This window comes from Drosophila virilis, chromosome 5, assembly GCF_030788295.1.
Source record: "Drosophila virilis strain 15010-1051.87 chromosome 5, Dvir_AGI_RSII-ME, whole genome shotgun sequence".
Classification (NCBI taxonomy): Eukaryota; Metazoa; Arthropoda; class Insecta; order Diptera; family Drosophilidae; genus Drosophila; species Drosophila virilis.
Window position 1 is genome coordinate 17,889,306 of NC_091547.1, and position 16,653 is coordinate 17,905,958.

At 40.5% G+C, this 16,653-nt stretch overlaps 4 protein-coding genes across 5 annotated transcripts; 1 reads left to right on the plus strand and 3 right to left on the minus strand.

Annotated features, from left to right (window-relative positions):
* Positions 1-25: 25 nt before the first annotated feature.
* LOC6625093 (uncharacterized) lies at positions 26-764 on the minus strand. Its single transcript, XM_002049508.4, has 2 exons — positions 438-764; positions 26-385 (listed from the first exon to the last, which is right to left on the minus strand). Exons 1-2 carry the CDS (start codon positions 718-720, stop codon positions 168-170), a joined length of 501 nt encoding a protein of 166 aa, XP_002049544.1. The 5' UTR covers positions 721-764; the 3' UTR covers positions 26-167.
* A 159-nt stretch (positions 765-923) lies between these two features.
* LOC6624835 (NADH-quinone oxidoreductase subunit B 2) lies at positions 924-1,789 on the minus strand. Its single transcript, XM_002049507.4, has 2 exons — positions 1,397-1,789; positions 924-1,343 (listed from the first exon to the last, which is right to left on the minus strand). Exons 1-2 carry the CDS (start codon positions 1,723-1,725, stop codon positions 1,001-1,003), a joined length of 672 nt encoding a protein of 223 aa, XP_002049543.1. The 5' UTR covers positions 1,726-1,789; the 3' UTR covers positions 924-1,000.
* A 148-nt stretch (positions 1,790-1,937) lies between these two features.
* On the plus strand, positions 1,938-8,718 carry fl(2)d (female lethal d). 2 transcript variants are annotated; one of them, XM_032436830.2, is made up of 4 exons: positions 1,938-2,914; positions 6,073-6,197; positions 6,267-6,600; positions 6,662-8,718. In XM_032436830.2, the coding sequence occupies exons 1-4, from the start codon at positions 2,371-2,373 to the stop codon at positions 7,522-7,524; spliced, it is 1,866 nt and encodes a 621-aa protein (XP_032292721.1). In that variant the 5' UTR covers positions 1,938-2,370; the 3' UTR covers positions 7,525-8,718. The 2 variants fall into 2 exon arrangements, with proteins under 2 accessions (XP_032292721.1, XP_032292722.1); XM_032436831.2 differs by lacking the exon at positions 1,938-2,914 and adding an exon at positions 5,363-5,709.
* Positions 8,540-16,510, minus strand: LOC6624833 (uncharacterized). Its single transcript, XM_002049505.4, has 8 exons — positions 16,376-16,510; positions 15,976-16,060; positions 10,730-11,922; positions 10,288-10,656; positions 9,884-10,225; positions 9,782-9,823; positions 9,402-9,722; positions 8,540-9,331 (listed from the first exon to the last, which is right to left on the minus strand). The coding sequence occupies exons 1-8, from the start codon at positions 16,422-16,424 to the stop codon at positions 8,676-8,678; spliced, it is 3,057 nt and encodes a 1,018-aa protein (XP_002049541.2). The 5' UTR covers positions 16,425-16,510; the 3' UTR covers positions 8,540-8,675.
* Positions 16,511-16,653: the final 143 nt, after the last annotated feature.

Here is a 16,653-nt window from a genome sequence, read left to right on the forward strand (position 1 = left end):
ATAGTAAAAAAAAAAAAACTAAATTATTTTACCTAATAAAATCGTATAATTAACAACACTTAAGCTGTAACCTTAAAGTAACTCGTTTTGTTATTTGAATTTTATGAACTTCGTATCGATGCGCGCCATAAATGCAACCAGTATTGCCACATCAATGAAAAATAAATTCAGTTCTTCAGGGCTGACATAATTTTCGACCAAAATGATTGCACCTCCGCATTTTGCATTAGCGCTCGTTTCTTTTCACTCAATACTATGTTGAGTATATCAGCATTCTTGTAGCGATCACGGCCTATGTTTTTGGCATCCGACCTTTCTGGCGATGCCTCATGATCCGCTGACTCGTCGAATGCCTCCAAATCCGCTGCAGGGCTGGCAGTTTGTGCTGCAATTCTTGTTGGTCATATGCGATTTTCTAGTTAAATATATCAAATTACCTTTTTTGCATTTGCTCGTCTCTGTTTTGATCTTTTCCACACGCTTTTGATAGGGCTTGCGTTGTTTTTGCCCTTCTTTGGACTGTGCTGGAGTTGCCTTGCAGCGTTTGCTAGAAGTGCCTGCAACTGTGTCCCCAGGTGGTGTTTCTGGGCTGGAAACGGGCAGATCCTGTTGCAAGCGTCGCTTTACGTGCAGGTTTAGACGCTCCTTGATGTTCGACTTTTCCGGCGTTCCTGGTGGTTCCAATTTAATTACTTGTAGATTTTCGGGGAAATCGGCCATCACACAGCTGTATTTGTTTATTATTAAAAATAATCGATCTGGCAACGCTCGTCAATGTATTGGTACGTTTTTGTAACAGGTAGTATTTTACTGCCGCTGACGTCACAAAATCTATACAATATTATAAACAATTCATACATTGCAATAAGAAATTAAATAGCATTTTTATAGAAAAGAACTAAATAGAATACATATGCTAGAAAAACGTTGTTGCTATTGCCTATATTTGCATACAATATTTATTTAACACTTTTTGCTTATTTAACTGGAGACTATCTCTTTACTTTCTGTACCACATCTGCAACGTCCTCATGCGCTTCACCTTCTTTTGCAGCTGCAGGACGCCATACAAGAGCGCCTCCGCAGTGGGAGGGCAGCCAGGCACATAGATATCGACAGGTATTATACGATCGCAGCCTCGCACAACCGAGTACGAGTAGTGGTAGTAGCCACCGCCGTTGGCGCAGCTGCCCATTGAGATGACCCAGCGGGGTTCGGGCATTTGGTCGTAGACCTTGCGCAGAGCTGGTGCCATTTTGTTTGTCAGCGTGCCAGCTACGATGATAACATCAGCTTGACGTGGGGACGCACGGAACACAACGCCGTATCGATCCATATCATATCTGGAATGGATAATGATGTTTATTGATGTGTATGCCATTGGAATAATATTTACCGTGGGGCTGCAATGTGCATCATTTCGACGGCGCAACAAGCCAGGCCGAAGGTAAGCGGCCAGATGGAACCTTTGCGACCCCAGTTAAGCAGATCGTCTAATCTCGCCATTGACCACTCGGCCATGCTGGCCTGCTTGGTGCCAAAAGGCGAGTAACCCTTCTTTGGCAGAGTATTGCCAGAGTCGACAACAGGCATGGTCTGCTGCTGGCGTGCCAGGACGGTGCCGAACGAGCCGCCGAATGCAGCTTGAGTAGCTGAGGCATTCGCTGGGCTGGTTGTTGCACGCAGCAACTTGGCAAACGTTGGTCCAGCAATTTGTCGCAACATTTTGTCGTTGGCCGCAGACTTTTATGTAATTTGCAAAATAAACCAGGGCTACCAGAAAATGTCTTCTTCTTGAAGAAACGTAAACAATGCGAGCTCAGATTGGTGGCCAGCTGCGGTTATTCTTGGATTGGGGTGACCATTTATTTTTGGTATTATATCGCGTGCTTGTCCACCATATTGAATTTGACTTGACGACCATATGGCAACGCTGACCATACGTTTTTAGCTAACTAATGATATCGACGGCTCCAAGAGAATTTATTAAATAAACGTAATAAAAGTGATTTAAACCATATAAAAATATTGATAAAGTGCGCATAAATGAACAATATAGCAATTAATCAATAATTCAACGCTGAAAATACGCAAAAAGTACGCAAATTTTGCCACTGAAAAGTAGCAACGAAAATACAAAAAAAATTTTCGCTTGCCTCGCGTCGTCTACAGCATAGTTTAGCATTGGTATTGGTGAGCAGGCAGGCAGGCCCACACACATATAAAGCGTGCGTGTGCGAGAGCGTAAAAGGTGCTCCGCTGGCAGTGAGCATCGCGAGCAGCGAGTTTTTTGTGTGTTTGGTTCCAGTGTGTACATGCCATATGAAAATCGAGGAAAGCAAAGGACCAACTAGAGCTTTTTATTGAGTTATGAGTGTCGCTGCAATGACTATGGACGATCAGAGACCCTTGATGAACAGTTACGATAAAATGTCTACAAAATATGATCAAAATTTGCACATGATCAGCAACAATAGCAGCAATAGCAACAGCAACAGTAACAGCAACAGCAACAGCAATAGCGGCACCGGCGGCGTGGCTGCTGGTGGTGTTGGTGGGGGTAGCGCTGGTGTTGGCGCAGTTAATAATATGGGCCCGTCTGGCCCGGCATCGCCGACGCCGTCTGGCTTCGAAGAGTTGCCAACGTCGCAGCAGCAACAGCAGCAGCAGCCGCATCATCATCATCACCATCATCATCATCATCATACGACATCAACGCAAGCGCAACAAACACAGGAGCAACAGCAACAGCAACAGCAGCAACAACAGCATCGACACCACCATCACCCACAACCAGAACAGCAACAACAACAACAACAACCGCAGCAGCAACAGCAGCAACAACAACAACAACAACATGATGCCGCTGTTGCCGAAGCTGCCGCCGCAGCAGAACAGCGTCGTTTGCTCGAAGGTATTAAATTATTATTTACGCATAAATATGCAAAGCAAATTGTAAGCATATTATATATACATGCTGTATAATATATAAATATATATATATATATATGTAGATATATATGAAATGATATATATTTATATATATCTGGTATGTAAACGAAAACAAGAAAACAAACAACAACAAACAGTGTACATTTGTGTAAATTGTATAATTTGTTTAGTTTCCGATTTTTTTTTTTTTTTATCAAAATGTTCAATTTGCAAATGTGTTTAAGGTGCGTAAATAACAGTTTGTGTATCACAAAAAAAAAAAAAAATAAAAATACGAATATGTTTTGTTATTTCGCGCACCTTAAACATTTGATGAGAGGTTGTTGCATTTTTGTAAGGCATTTCCATGGCCTAAGTTTGAGTTATTTTTGTGCAAAAATGCGTTTTATATGAAAAACACTAAAACAAAAAAGAACTCCACGTGTGCCTTGTTTTTTGGTTTATACAAAATCGAACTTTTGATAATTGAAGCGAACACTCTTTGAAGACTTTCAGCGTTTTGTTTAGTTAATAAGTTATTTCTTATTCTAATAATCAAAAGAAACAGCAAGTGTTTAACCTTCACCAGTGTGTGCAAATCGAACTAATTTATCTAAATAATATAAAGCAATCATAGCAAATCAATGCATTAATAAAAAATTAAAAAAAAAAAGTGTTGCAAAGTGTTGTGTGCAAAGAACAGTTAAAAAAAAAAAAAAGATAGCTAAATATATGTGTGCATAATATAAATGCATAATCACAAATATGAACAGTATTTAAGCAAAATTGTGTGTAACAAGTGTACAAAATGCCAAAAGTTGATCAAATTTCTCTACTTCGTCTACGTCTTCGCCTTCGTCTTCGCCCTCGTCGTCGTCTCAAGAGTTTCTGCCGTGTGTACAGTTTTTCGTTTTTTTGGCCAATTTCGTTGCCAACGTTGCTCACGTTGTCGTTTTGTCTACGTGCCCCTGCGCGCTCGTGCCCCTCCCCTTTTTGCCCTGCTCACCTTTTCTCTCTCTCTCTTTCTCTATGCCTCCCCCTATTTCATTCCCACTGCCTTTCGATGCCCCCCTTTTGTCACGCTCCAACACTGTTTACACGGCTTAAATTCTCCACGCAACAAATGAGCTAAAGCTAAAAAAATAAAACATGAAAAAATAAATAAATCAAATGATGAAAGAGTGCATAAAATGGTATATAATGTATATAAAACATATATATTTTAAAATATAGAAATTACAAAAATATTTCTCTTCAGTTTTTGTGTTATCAAGCCAAGAACTTTGCCAGTGTTAAGAATGTAATGCAAATAATGGCCCAAATGAACTAAAAAAGCCAATACAAAAATTCACAAAATTATTCATAATATATATATATATATATATATATATATATAAATAAATAAATAACAAAATAAATCTACACAAAATTCCACAAAATCAATTGAATATATATAAATAAATAACACAATAAATCGATACCAAAATTTCACAAAAGAAATTGAATACGTACAAATAAATAAATAAATAACGCAACAAAGCGCGGGCTAAATTATCGTGTGTTCGTGTGTGTGTGTGTGTGTGCGAGTTTTTGTTGATTTTTCCAGCGAGAGATAAGATAATACATATGTCGAATCAAATTTATTGTAGGGCAAAAAAGGCATTAAAATCGTTTTGCCCAGACAGGCGTCTGTGTTGATGTAGTTAATTGTTTAATTGTCCCCTGTTATTTAATGGTTTATATGTCAGGGCTGGATAAACATTTGTTATACATATATTGCAAATCAGATTGAAAATTCGATTCTTGTAAGAACACGAACAGCTTTAACGAGTTATCTCCATACACAGTATTTTATTTAATGGAAATGTTTAATCAAGGAGCTTAAAATAACATTCCAAAAAAAGAACAGTGCTGGGTAATACATTTAGTGCTCCATCCCTGATTAGCATATAGGCCAAACTGTTGTTTGCGTTTGTCAATTAACACAAACACACACAAACACAAGCTCGCACACGACAAACAAATGGATTTACACACGCTTACACTCACACGCACACGTTATAACGGCGCTCGGTTTGTTTGCGTACGCAGAAATAACACGAAAATAAAACGTAATTACCGCAGCTAAATAGCAATTTATGCATATATATATATATAAATAAATATAAGAAATAAATGCATATAAATAATAACTTGTGAGTTTGCACAAGAAAAATATGAAATGAAATGAAAGTCGTTGAACTTTGTTATGAGAGCTTCTGAGCTAACGAGAGAAAAAAGAGTGTTCGAAAATGCCAGAAAATAATGTTGATGTTGATGTTTGTATGAGCTTTTTGAAAGCAAAGTGCGCGCGTCGAGTTTTTTGCAAGTGTTTTTCTAAATATTTTTCAGTTTTGCAACAAAATTTTCAAAACGTTTGTTGTTTCCACAGTGTGTCTTCTCTATAAAGCAAGCAATAAGCAAAAGCAAAATCAAATGCAAATGCAAATGCAAATGTTAAATTAAGCAAGCAATATAAAAGTGCAAGCAAGTGTTGAGCAAATGTTGAGGCAAATCTCATGAGCCTCGCAATCTCGAAGCAAAAATTAGTGCAAGAAATAACGTGTGCAAGTGCAACGTTCGTGGCAACAACCAAATCCGACGACAGCAGCGGTAGCAGCAGCAGCAACTACGACAACAACAGCAGCTACAACAACAACAGCGAGAGCGCAACAACAACAGCCGCAACAACAGCGCAAAATAATGTCACGAACTTACACGAATGATTGCAACGCATTGGTATGATTTCGTATTAAGTTCAATTACAAACAAAAAAAAATATATAAAAATTCTTTTACAAAAAAAAAAAAAAAATTATGTATCTACCTACAAACTACAACCAGTATTCACAACACACCAGGTTGTGCAACCAAGTACTATATATATTGCCCTTAAAGAACTTGTAAATTTGTATCGTGGCGGTGGGGAAGCATCTGCTGATGTCTGCCTCGCCGCCCACTGACCATTGCGTTTGCTGTTTGCTGCTTTTTATTCTACTCGATCGATTGTTGACTACAGCCCTGTGTCCTGGGTGCTGTGACGTTTACTAACACTCTATCTCTGTTTTGCTTTAATCTCTAATTCGTGCGTTCGTCCCTTCAGATGAAATCGAGAGCCTCAAGTTGGAGCAGACGCGTCTGGGACTGCAATGCGCCGACGCACAGCGACGCGAAAAGATTCTCATGCGGCGTCTGGCCAACAAAGAGCAAGAGTTTCAGGATTATGTGGTAATTTTTGAGTACATCTGACAATGGCACTAGGGGTACTCATATGTACACTTTTACACTCCAACACAGAGTCAAATTGCGGAGTACAAGGCACAGCAGGCGCCCACAGCCTTAGCCTTGCGCACGGCTCTACTCGATCCGGCTGTAAATTTGCTCTTTGAGCGTCTCAAAAAGGAGCTAAAAGCCACCAAGGCTAAGCTGGAGGAGACGCAAAATGAACTTTCCGCTTGGAAATTTACGCCGGACTCAAATACGGGTAAACGCCTCATGGCCAAGTGCCGTCTATTGTATCAGGAAAACGAAGAGCTGGGCAAGATGACATCCAATGGGCGACTAGCAAAGCTAGAGACTGAATTGGCAATGCAAAAAAGCTTTAGCGAGGAGGTCAAGAAATCTCAGTCAGGTATTATAATCCATTGAACAGCACTATATATAGATATATGAACATGTGTTTTTGTTCACAGAGCTCGATGACTTTCTGCAGGAGATCGATGAGGATGTGGAGGGCATGCAAAGCACTATATTGTTTTTGCAGCAAGAATTAAAGACAACGCGTGATCGCATACAGACGCTAGAAAAGGAAAATACGCAACTTCGACAGGCCAGCAGTGGCAACAGTCCAAAGGAGAGCATTGACAATGCGACAACAACACCGACGCCAGCCACAAATGGGCAAAGCAGCAACAACAACCCGTTTCAACAGTCCATCAGCAGCAGTAGCAGCGGCCCCAAATTGGAGACCATTGAAGAGAATGCCTGCCTGGAGACAACAGTTAGCACAGCAATAACAACAACACACCCTGCTGATTATTTTAACGGAAACAACAACAACAACAACGAACAACAGACTGTGGCCCCAGAGCTCATCATGCCAGCCGACGAAGGCAGCAATAGCAATGGCAGCAAAAATGGAGCAGCCGCTGCGCGTTTGGCGCGCAAACGCAACTACGAAGAGGAGAGCGCCACGTTAACGTGCGTACAGGAGACGGCTACGGTGCCCGTCATGCGTGAGGTTAGTGCTCCACGTACGCTACCACCGAAAAAGTCGAAGCTGCGCGGCATATCCACGCGACGCAGCTCACAGCTGGAGGGCGAGCAGAGTCTTGGTCTGATCACACCGACGCCCCTGGTACTGGACAATGCGGTAGCTGGCATGGCCAGCGAGGAATTCGCAGCAGCTATGACGGCTGCAAATGTTTTGGATCCACCGGTTCCACTCATTGCGGAGGCCATCACCGAAGGCACACCAGCAGGACCAGCACGCATTCTGACGCGACGTCGCTCCGTGCGCATGCAACAAAACGGCGGCAGCAGCATTGACTACTGAGGCAGCAGCAGAAGCAGCGGCAATGGACTTTTAAAAGGAGCGTGCTAATATTGCAAATTCTGGTAGCAGATGATTAAATTTAGATGACTTTGTCAGGTCGCTATATCTGCTAATGCCTAATACTAATTCGTTAATTTTTTACGTTTACTTTGTGAATTGAGATTCAAGCGAGACTTGCGGTTAATCTATATATCTGATTATATATACATAATTATTATTTTTTTTTTCTCCATTTTATACATTTGTACTGTACAATACGTTTGTAGTTCTGTTTTTGCACACGCATGCAACATACTTATATACAACACACTAATTATCCTTAGTAGAAGTCACTGATATACATAAATACATACAAGACATATGTATGCATATATAAATGTAGTATATACAACTATATAATATTTTAACAATTATGAACGCTACAAATTATCTGCGTGAGATAACAAAATTTCATCCACAATTACATAATAGAATTTATACATATTTTAAATGGCAGTTGAAAAGCTAAAAAAGATCGAACCCTAAATCGTCGTCTAGCTAAATTAGTTTTTAATTTTAAAATTAAGTCATTTTTTATAATACGAAAAAAGTTGTGTAAAATAATATAACCTATGTTAAAATAAATTGTTAAGCGTAACGAAAATTTAATTAAAGTTCAGTTTTATTTTGTAAGTCTAAGAAAGTCATCTAGAAATAGTGAAAATATTCATATTCAAATATTTATAGGCTACGCTAAGTGTGTTCGCAAAAGAGATATCTCCGGAAAGTGCATTATTTAAAAGAAATTTTCAAGTTACGCAGACTTTGCTAAGCATGGTACATCCCTAATATTGGGATCGATGAGACATTAAGATTCTGTCAGTTAGAATGAACAGCCCTAACAGTATCATTATAGAGAGGGAATATCAAATATATCGCAGACATTCAAAAAACAGCTCTCGCAAATTTTCTGTGAACTGGTAAAAAATAACAAGGACTCCATCCAATTGCCCGATATTTCAATCATATTAGATACTTCAATTTTTAGGAGATTATTTTTTATTAAAGCGTGTAGATATATATAAAAAGGTAATATGTGCATGGTATTTAGAAAGTATAAAAAATATGTTGTTAATGGAAATATTAGGAATATTGGTTATCTTATTGTTAAGTTATTGTGCAATATTTTCATTGCTATCTTGGATCGTTTGACTGGAGCATCGCGGCAGGTGATTGCACACATCCTCGGGCTTCACTTTGCTAATTAGATCTAAGGCGGCGGCACCGTAGCCATAAATTAGGCTGTGGCATGGATTTCGGATAAAATGGGGCATATAATCACAGGTCACAAGAAATGAATGCAGTATGTGGGCCCGTTTGGCTTTGGTGTCCAGCAGCTTCTCGAATCTAGTCACAAGCAGCTCGCATATTATGCAGATCGGTCCTTGCTCCGGCTGGGCCAGCTGTGAACTCTCCAGCTTGGCCTGTACCAGCGCCACAAATGCATTGTATTCCTCCTCGCTGAAGCAGAAATGAACTAGACGACATGCTTCCTGTGGCGAAACACTGCCCAACATATCCAAAGCTAATGGGCCAAAACGTACGGCGATGTCATGGCATTCTTTACGGAACATAGAGGGCAGTTGATCGCAGCTGGTCAGAATTTCCTTTATGAAATGAGTCTGCTTCTCCTTGGAATTCACGCTTGTCTTAAACTTGGATATGAACAGCTCGCAAAATATGCAGACGGGGCCCTCGGCTAACTGAACCAATTCCAAGGCCTCGGACTGATCGATTTGTTCCTCGAGCATTGTCTCAGCAATTTCAGCTGGCAAACAGTTGTGAATATCGGAAAGCGGTAAATAAATGGCAAAAGAAATTATTTTCTATATACTCACAATCTTCGTCTCTTGCAGTCGAGAGGTGGCACACGTGGATCGCCTTGCAGATTAATTCAGCTGACATATGTTTTGCCATGAGATCGACTATCTGAGCGCCATGATTGTTGACCACACTTTCGCAGGCATGTTGCAGTTTTCCCATCCTGTGACAAACATGGCCCAAGGCCTTCGTGATTTCACCTTTGTCCTCATGGTGTTGCACCATATGCTGCAAGGCCTTAATTGCCGTCTTGCAAACAGCACATTTGGGCGAGCCTTTGGATACTTCCAGAGGGGACAGATCCGTCTCCTCTTTGAGGAGCGCATCGAGGATATCAACTACGAGTTAATAGATAAAGTTGGTTAGCTGTCTGAGTTTGATTATATTTGATACTAACAATTCTCGAAGTATTCTATCTGTTCCTCATTGTCAGCTTCCACTAAAGATGAAACAGGGACTGATTAATATAGTTTTGTGGGTCGCATTATTTAATACTTACAATCTTCTACTGAGACAGACTTATGGCACATGCCAATCAACGTGCATATCTTGTGGCCCGCCGTCTTCTTTGTCATTAGATCAACAATTTTATGGCCGTGTTTTTGCACCATTTTCGTGCATCTGCCCTTGAGTTTTCCCATCGTATGGCAGACTTTCTGTAAAGCTTTCTCAATACTACCACTATCTCCACCTTTGCGTATTATATGTTGCAAAGCTTTCATCGTAGCTCTGCAGAGGGCGCATTTGGGCGATCCTTTAAAGCCAACATTAGTAGCTAGCTGGGGTTCCTCCAGCTCTGACGGAATCACCTCTTCCTCTTCCACTGTCTCATCAATTACATCTAGTTATTCGCGGAAAAGAGTGTGTAAATTAGTCTTCGGAGCTTACTTTCTAGTTACTTACAATCCTCTTCGGTTGCCGAGAAGTGGCACACGTGGATCGCCTTGCAGATTAATTCAGCTGACATATGCTTCGTCATAAGATCGACTATCTGAGCGCCATGATTGTTGACCACACTTTCGCAGGCATGTTGCAGTTTTCCCATCCTGTGACAAACATGGCCCAAAGCCTTTGTGATTTCACCCTTGTCCTCATGGTGATGCACCATATGCTGCAAGGCCTTAATTGCCGTCTTGCAAACAGCACATTTGGGCGAGCCTTTGGATATAAGTTCAACGGCTGTTAAAGGTTCTTCGAGTGCGAACAGATCATGCTGCTCATCGTCGATTTCGAGCTGGTAATGATCGTCTAGTTGCTCTTGAATATCAAAAACTGGCAAAGAGAAAAAATAGCTTACAAATGCAGTTAATCAGTTTATCAGTTGAATATGAGTGCGCAGACTTACGGTCCTCTGTCTCGTATATGAGGCACTTGTTAAGGGCTCTGCATATTTGCTGGCGTGGCACATTCTTTTTTATTAGATCAATGATCATATCGGCGTGCTGCTTTATAATATTCTGGCATTCATTCATCAGATTCTGTTCCTTTAGCACGTGACACACGCGATCCATGGCCAGTTTGATATCCTGATGATGCTCAACCATTTTATGCAGAGTCTTGAACACCTTTTTGCAGAGCTGACAATTAATCGATTGCTTGTCCTCAATATCAGCGGTCAATTGCAGCTGCTCGCTCTTATTGGCATCGCCAACTAAAAGCTCGACTTCCAATTCGACTGGTGCTAGTTGGATATCTTGTTGTCCAATAGGAAAACACATGCCTATCAGGGCGCATATTACTCTGGGATTCCTTGCAAAGCGTGCCATTTGATCTCCGTGCCTGTCGATCACTCCGTGACATTTGTTTGACAGTTTTCCCACCTTGTTGCAGGCTTGATTCATGGCGTTCTTGAGCTTCTCATTGCTGATGTTGGAACGAATCAGTTTCTTGACAATCCTAAAAGCACTTTTGCATGCGAAACACTGGGGTAGTTGCGGCTCAATACTGGATTCCAATTCGTCGTTGGTGTCAATTAGTTGCAGACTTTCTGTTTCCTCCTGCAGTTTCTTATGCTCGTGGCAGACATTGATGAACGAGCAAACGCTATCGGCATCCAGTTTACTTTTCAAGATACTGTAGATAATATGATAGAACTGATCTACAACCGTCAGACACTCGTTCTTGAAGCCGCGCGTTTTTTTGCAGTAACCATCCAGCTTTTGCCTAAACTGCGCCTCAGTTGTATTGTGCAACAGGGATTCACGCAAATGTTGCACCAATTGCTTGCACTGGCCACAGTAGAACTGATCGCTTTTGATCGCTGGAGGAGCCAACGCCTCTGGTGTACTCTCGGCATTCGCACACATGCTTACGACTTGGCAAATGTCGTTCGACTGAAGATGCTGCTTTGCCAGCTCATAGAAGTCATCAAAGTAGTTGGAGACAATGTTGGCGCAGGTGTCCGACAGGCTGTGAAGGCTGTAGCAGGTGTGCAGCAGTTTTTCAATCATGTCCGCCCGGGTGGTGGAGTCAAACTCTTTCTTATAAGCCAGCATGAGCAGGTTGCAGGTGGTGCAGGTTAGCTGATCGGGCTGAATTCTATAATATAATATAGAATTCAGTTAAGTATGAAATCATTTTATTTTTCAATTTTGCAATTGCTTCGATTAGCTGCTATAAATGTGTGTTTTAATGTGCTCTGGCCCTATTATTAATCCCAATGAGTAGGTGCTTGTTATTAATAAAATGCAACAAAATGTGGGTCCAACCACATAATTACTGTAAACCGCCGCAGAATAAATAAAATTTAAATTAACTTACGATTAATCGACGTTGCGGTGAATGAAATAGAAAAAAAACACTGCAGAAATTCTATTGATATTTACCATTATTACGAATACAATCAAATCAGGACTTTGACTATTTTTATATTGAAACGAGAAAGTAACGATAAATTCGACGCCGAATATTATATACCTTTGTGTGCATTTCCCTATTGCAAGTGAGCATGTGTGATGCATATGTAAATTATGAGATTGGAGAATGCTCTCTCTATGCGATACACATTTCGTGACGCAATTATAATACCCTCTACAGGCATATAAAAAAAAAAACAATTTGATGCATATTAATCCTTACTAATAGGTTTTAAGTTTAGATGAAGTCCAAATTTACACAAATATAAATTTATGTGATTTGAAACTTGAAATAAATACTGTTTCGATTTTCACACCGACCTCGATGTTGAAAACAAAGTGATTTGCTATTTTGGTGATTTGGGTCAAAATTTTGGATTTCCCCTGTTTTTGATGCCAATCGATAGAACTGATCCTTACGAGTCAAAAATTTTATAAAATTCCAAAATCGGACACTATTTTTCGCGGCGTTATGTCGTTTTGGAACGTCATATCTCCGCGGGAAGTTATGTCGTTTTGGAACGTCACATCTCCGCGGGGAGTTATGTCGTTTTGGAACGTCATACCTCCGCGCGGAGTTATGTCGTTTTGGAACGTCATACCTCCGCGCGGAGTTATGTCGATTTGGAACGTCATATCTCCGCGGGAAGTTATGTCGTTTTGGAACGTCTCCGCGGGGAGTTATGTCGTTTTGGAACGTCATACCTCCGCGGGAAGTTATGTCGTTTTGGAACGTCATACCTCCGCGCGGAGCTATTACCCGAGATATTAAAAAAAGTATCGATTTTCGCACCGACCTCGATGTTGAAAAAAAATTGATTTGCCATTTTGGCGATTTGGGTCAAAATTTTGGATTTCCTTGTTTTTGATGCCAATCGATAGAACTGATCCTTACGATTCAAACATTGTATAAAATTCCAAAATCGGACACTATTTTTCGCGGAGTTATGTCGTTTTGGAACGTCATATCTCCGCGGGGAGTTATGTCGTTTTGGAACGTCATATCTCCGCGGGAAGTTATGTCGTTTTGGAACGTCATACCTCCGCGCGGAGCTATTACCCGAGATATTAAAAAAAGTATCGATTTTCGCACCGACCTCGATGTTGAAAAAAAAGTGATTTGCCATTTTGGCGATTTGGGTCAAAATTTTCGATTTCCTTGTTTTTGATGCCAATCGATAAAACTGATATTTACGAGTCAAAAATTGTATAAAATTCCAAAATCGGACACTATTTTCGGCGGAGTTATGTCGTTTTGGAACGTCATATCTTCGCGGGGAGTTATGTCGTTTTGGAGCGTCATATCTCCGCGGGAGCTATGTCGTTTTGGAACGTCATATCTCCGCGGGAAGTTATGTCGTTTTGGAACGTCATATCTCCGCGGGGAGTTATGTCGTTTTGGAACGTCATACCTCCGCGCGGAGTTATGTCGTTTTGGAACGTCATACCTCCGCGCGGAGCTATTATCCGAGATAATAAAAAAGTTTCGATTTTCGCATCGACCTCTATTACAAAAAAAAAACGTGATGTAACCCCTTGCCATTTTGGCGATTTGGGTCAAAATTTTGGATTTCCTTGTTTTTGATGCCAATCGATAGAACTGATCCTTACGAGTCAAAAATTGTATAAAATTCCAAAATCGGACACTATTTTCGGCGGAGTTATGTCGTTTTGGAACGTCATTTCTCCGCGGGGAGTTATGTCGTTCTGGAACGTCATATCTCCGCGGGGAGTTATGTCGTTTTGGAACGTCATATCTCCGCGGGAAGTTATGTCGTTTTGGAACGTCATACCTCCGCGGGAAGTTATGTCGTTTTGGAACGTCATACCTCCGCGCGGAGCTATTACCCGAGATATTCAAAAAAGTAACGATTTTCGCACCGACCTCGATGTTGAAAAAAAAGTGATTTGCCATTTTGGCGATTTGGGTCAAAATTTTGGATTTCCTTGTTTTTGATTCCAATCGATAGAACTGATCCTTACGAGTCAAACATTGTATAAAATTCCAAAATCGGACACTATTTTCGGCGGAGTTATGTCGTTTTGGAACGTCATATCTCCGCGGGGAGTTATGTCGTTTTGGAACGTCATATCTCCGCGGGAAGTTATGTCGTTTTGGAACGTCATACCTCCGCGCGGAGCTATTACCCGAGATATTAAAAAAAGTATCGATTTTCGCACCGACCTCGATGTTGAAAAAAAAGTGATTTGCCATTTTGGCGATTTGGGTCAAAATTTTGGATTTCCTTGTTTTTGATGCCAATCGATAGAACTGATCCTTACGAGTCAAAAATTGTATAAAATTCCAAAATCGGACACTATTTTCGGCGGAGTTATGTCGTTTTGGAACGTCATTTCTCCGCGGGGAGTTATGTCGTTCTGGAACGTCATATCTCCGCGGGGAGTTATGTCGTTTTGGAACGTCAACCCTCCGCGCGGAGCTATTATCCGAGATAATAAAAAAGTTTCGATTTTCGCATCGACCTCTATTACAAAAAAATAACGTGATGTAACCCCTTGCCATTTTGGCGATTTGGGTCAAAATTTTGGATTTCTTTGTTTTTGATGCCAATCGATAGAACTGATCCTTACGAGTCAAAAATTGTATAAAATTCCAAAATCGGACATTATTTTCGGCGGAGTTATGTCGTTTTGGAACGTCATATCTCCGCGGGGAGTTATGTCGTTTTGGAACGTCATATCTCCGCGGGAAGTTATGTCGTTTTGGAACGTCATATCTCCGCGGGGAGTTATGTCGTTTTGGAACGTCATATCTCCGCGGGGAGTTATGTCATTTTGGAACGCCATACCTCCGCGCGGAGCTATGTCGTTTTGGAACGTCATCCCTCCGCGCGGAGCTATTACCCGAGATAGTAAGAAAGTTTCGATTTTCGCACCGACCTCTATTTAAAAAAAAAAAAACGTGAGGTAACCGATTGCCAAATTTTGCGATTTAACCCAAAATTTTGAATTTCCTTGTTTGTGATGCCAATCGATAGAACTGATCTTACGAGTCAAAAATTGTATAAAATTCCAAAATCGGACATTATTTTCGTCGGAGTTATGTCGTTTTGGAACGTCATATCTCCGCGGGGAGTTATGTCGTTTTGGAACGTCATATCTCCGCGGGGAGTTATGTCGTTTTGGAACGTCATATCTCCGCGGGGAGTTATGTCGTTTTGGAACGTCATACCTCCGCGCGGAGTTATGTCGTTTTGGAACGTCATATCTCCGCGGGGAGTTATTTCGTTTTGGAACGTCATATCTCCGCGGGAAGTTATGTCGTTTTGGAACGTCATATCTCCGCGGGGTGTTATGTCGTTTTCAGACGTCATACTTCGCGCGGAGCTATTACCCGAGATATTAAAAATAGTATCGATTTTCGCACCGACCTCGATGTTGAAAAAAAAGTGATTTGCCATTTTGGCGATTTGGGTCAAAATTTTGGATTTCCTTGTTTTTGATGCCAAGCGATAGAACTGATCCTTACGAGTCAAAAATTGTATAAAATTCCAAAATCGGACACTATTTTCGGCGGAGTTATGTCGTTTTGGAACGTCATATCTCCGCGGGGAGTTATGTCGTTTTGGAACGTCTTATCTCCGCGGGAAGTTATGTCGTTTTGGAACGTCATATCTCCGCGGGGAGTTATGTCGTTTTGGAACGTCATACCTCCACGCGGAGCTATTACCCGAGATATTAAAAAAGTTTTTTACAAAATTTTAAGTTGTCTTACCTCAGAGTGTCGCACAAGTTTGTAGGGTGAAGCTTGCATTTGATCCCTGCTACTTCCTCAGGAATCGTTGCGGAAACGAGAAAGCCTTCAATTATAAATACAATACAATGACAATTTCATTAGGAAATTAAATAAAGAAAATTAACATTAAATTTTTGAGCCAATACTGTTAAAATGTTTTAGTTAAGTCAATGAACAAATTTATAAAATAATCTCCAACTAAATTGGGAGGTTCTCAGTTATATTTTATATATTCTTAATCTTCATTTAATTATTAAATCAATTCAATTCAATATATTTGTATCAAATACACTTTTTGTATAGTTTTATTAAAAATTTAAAACAATAAAACTGCTATTGTTGTAACTTTTCCATATCTATAGCTCACTTAAAGACTTACTGTGCATAAGAATCACAGCCACAAAGGCTGAGGGACCCGCGGAACGCATTGTTTTTTTTTTTGTTTTTAAATAAATTATTTAGTTGATCTTTAAAACAATGCGTCTCAGTTGGGATTCCAAGAGCAACTGCAACAGAGAAGTTCAGCTGTTGTTCTTATATAGAAACGATCCTGACAAAATGAACTAGTTCATATTAGTCCTTAGTTTGAGCCGCCTTATCTGGCTTTGCGGTTGAGGATTGTGGTTTGGGTATAACTCATAACGTAGCCCCTGCAGT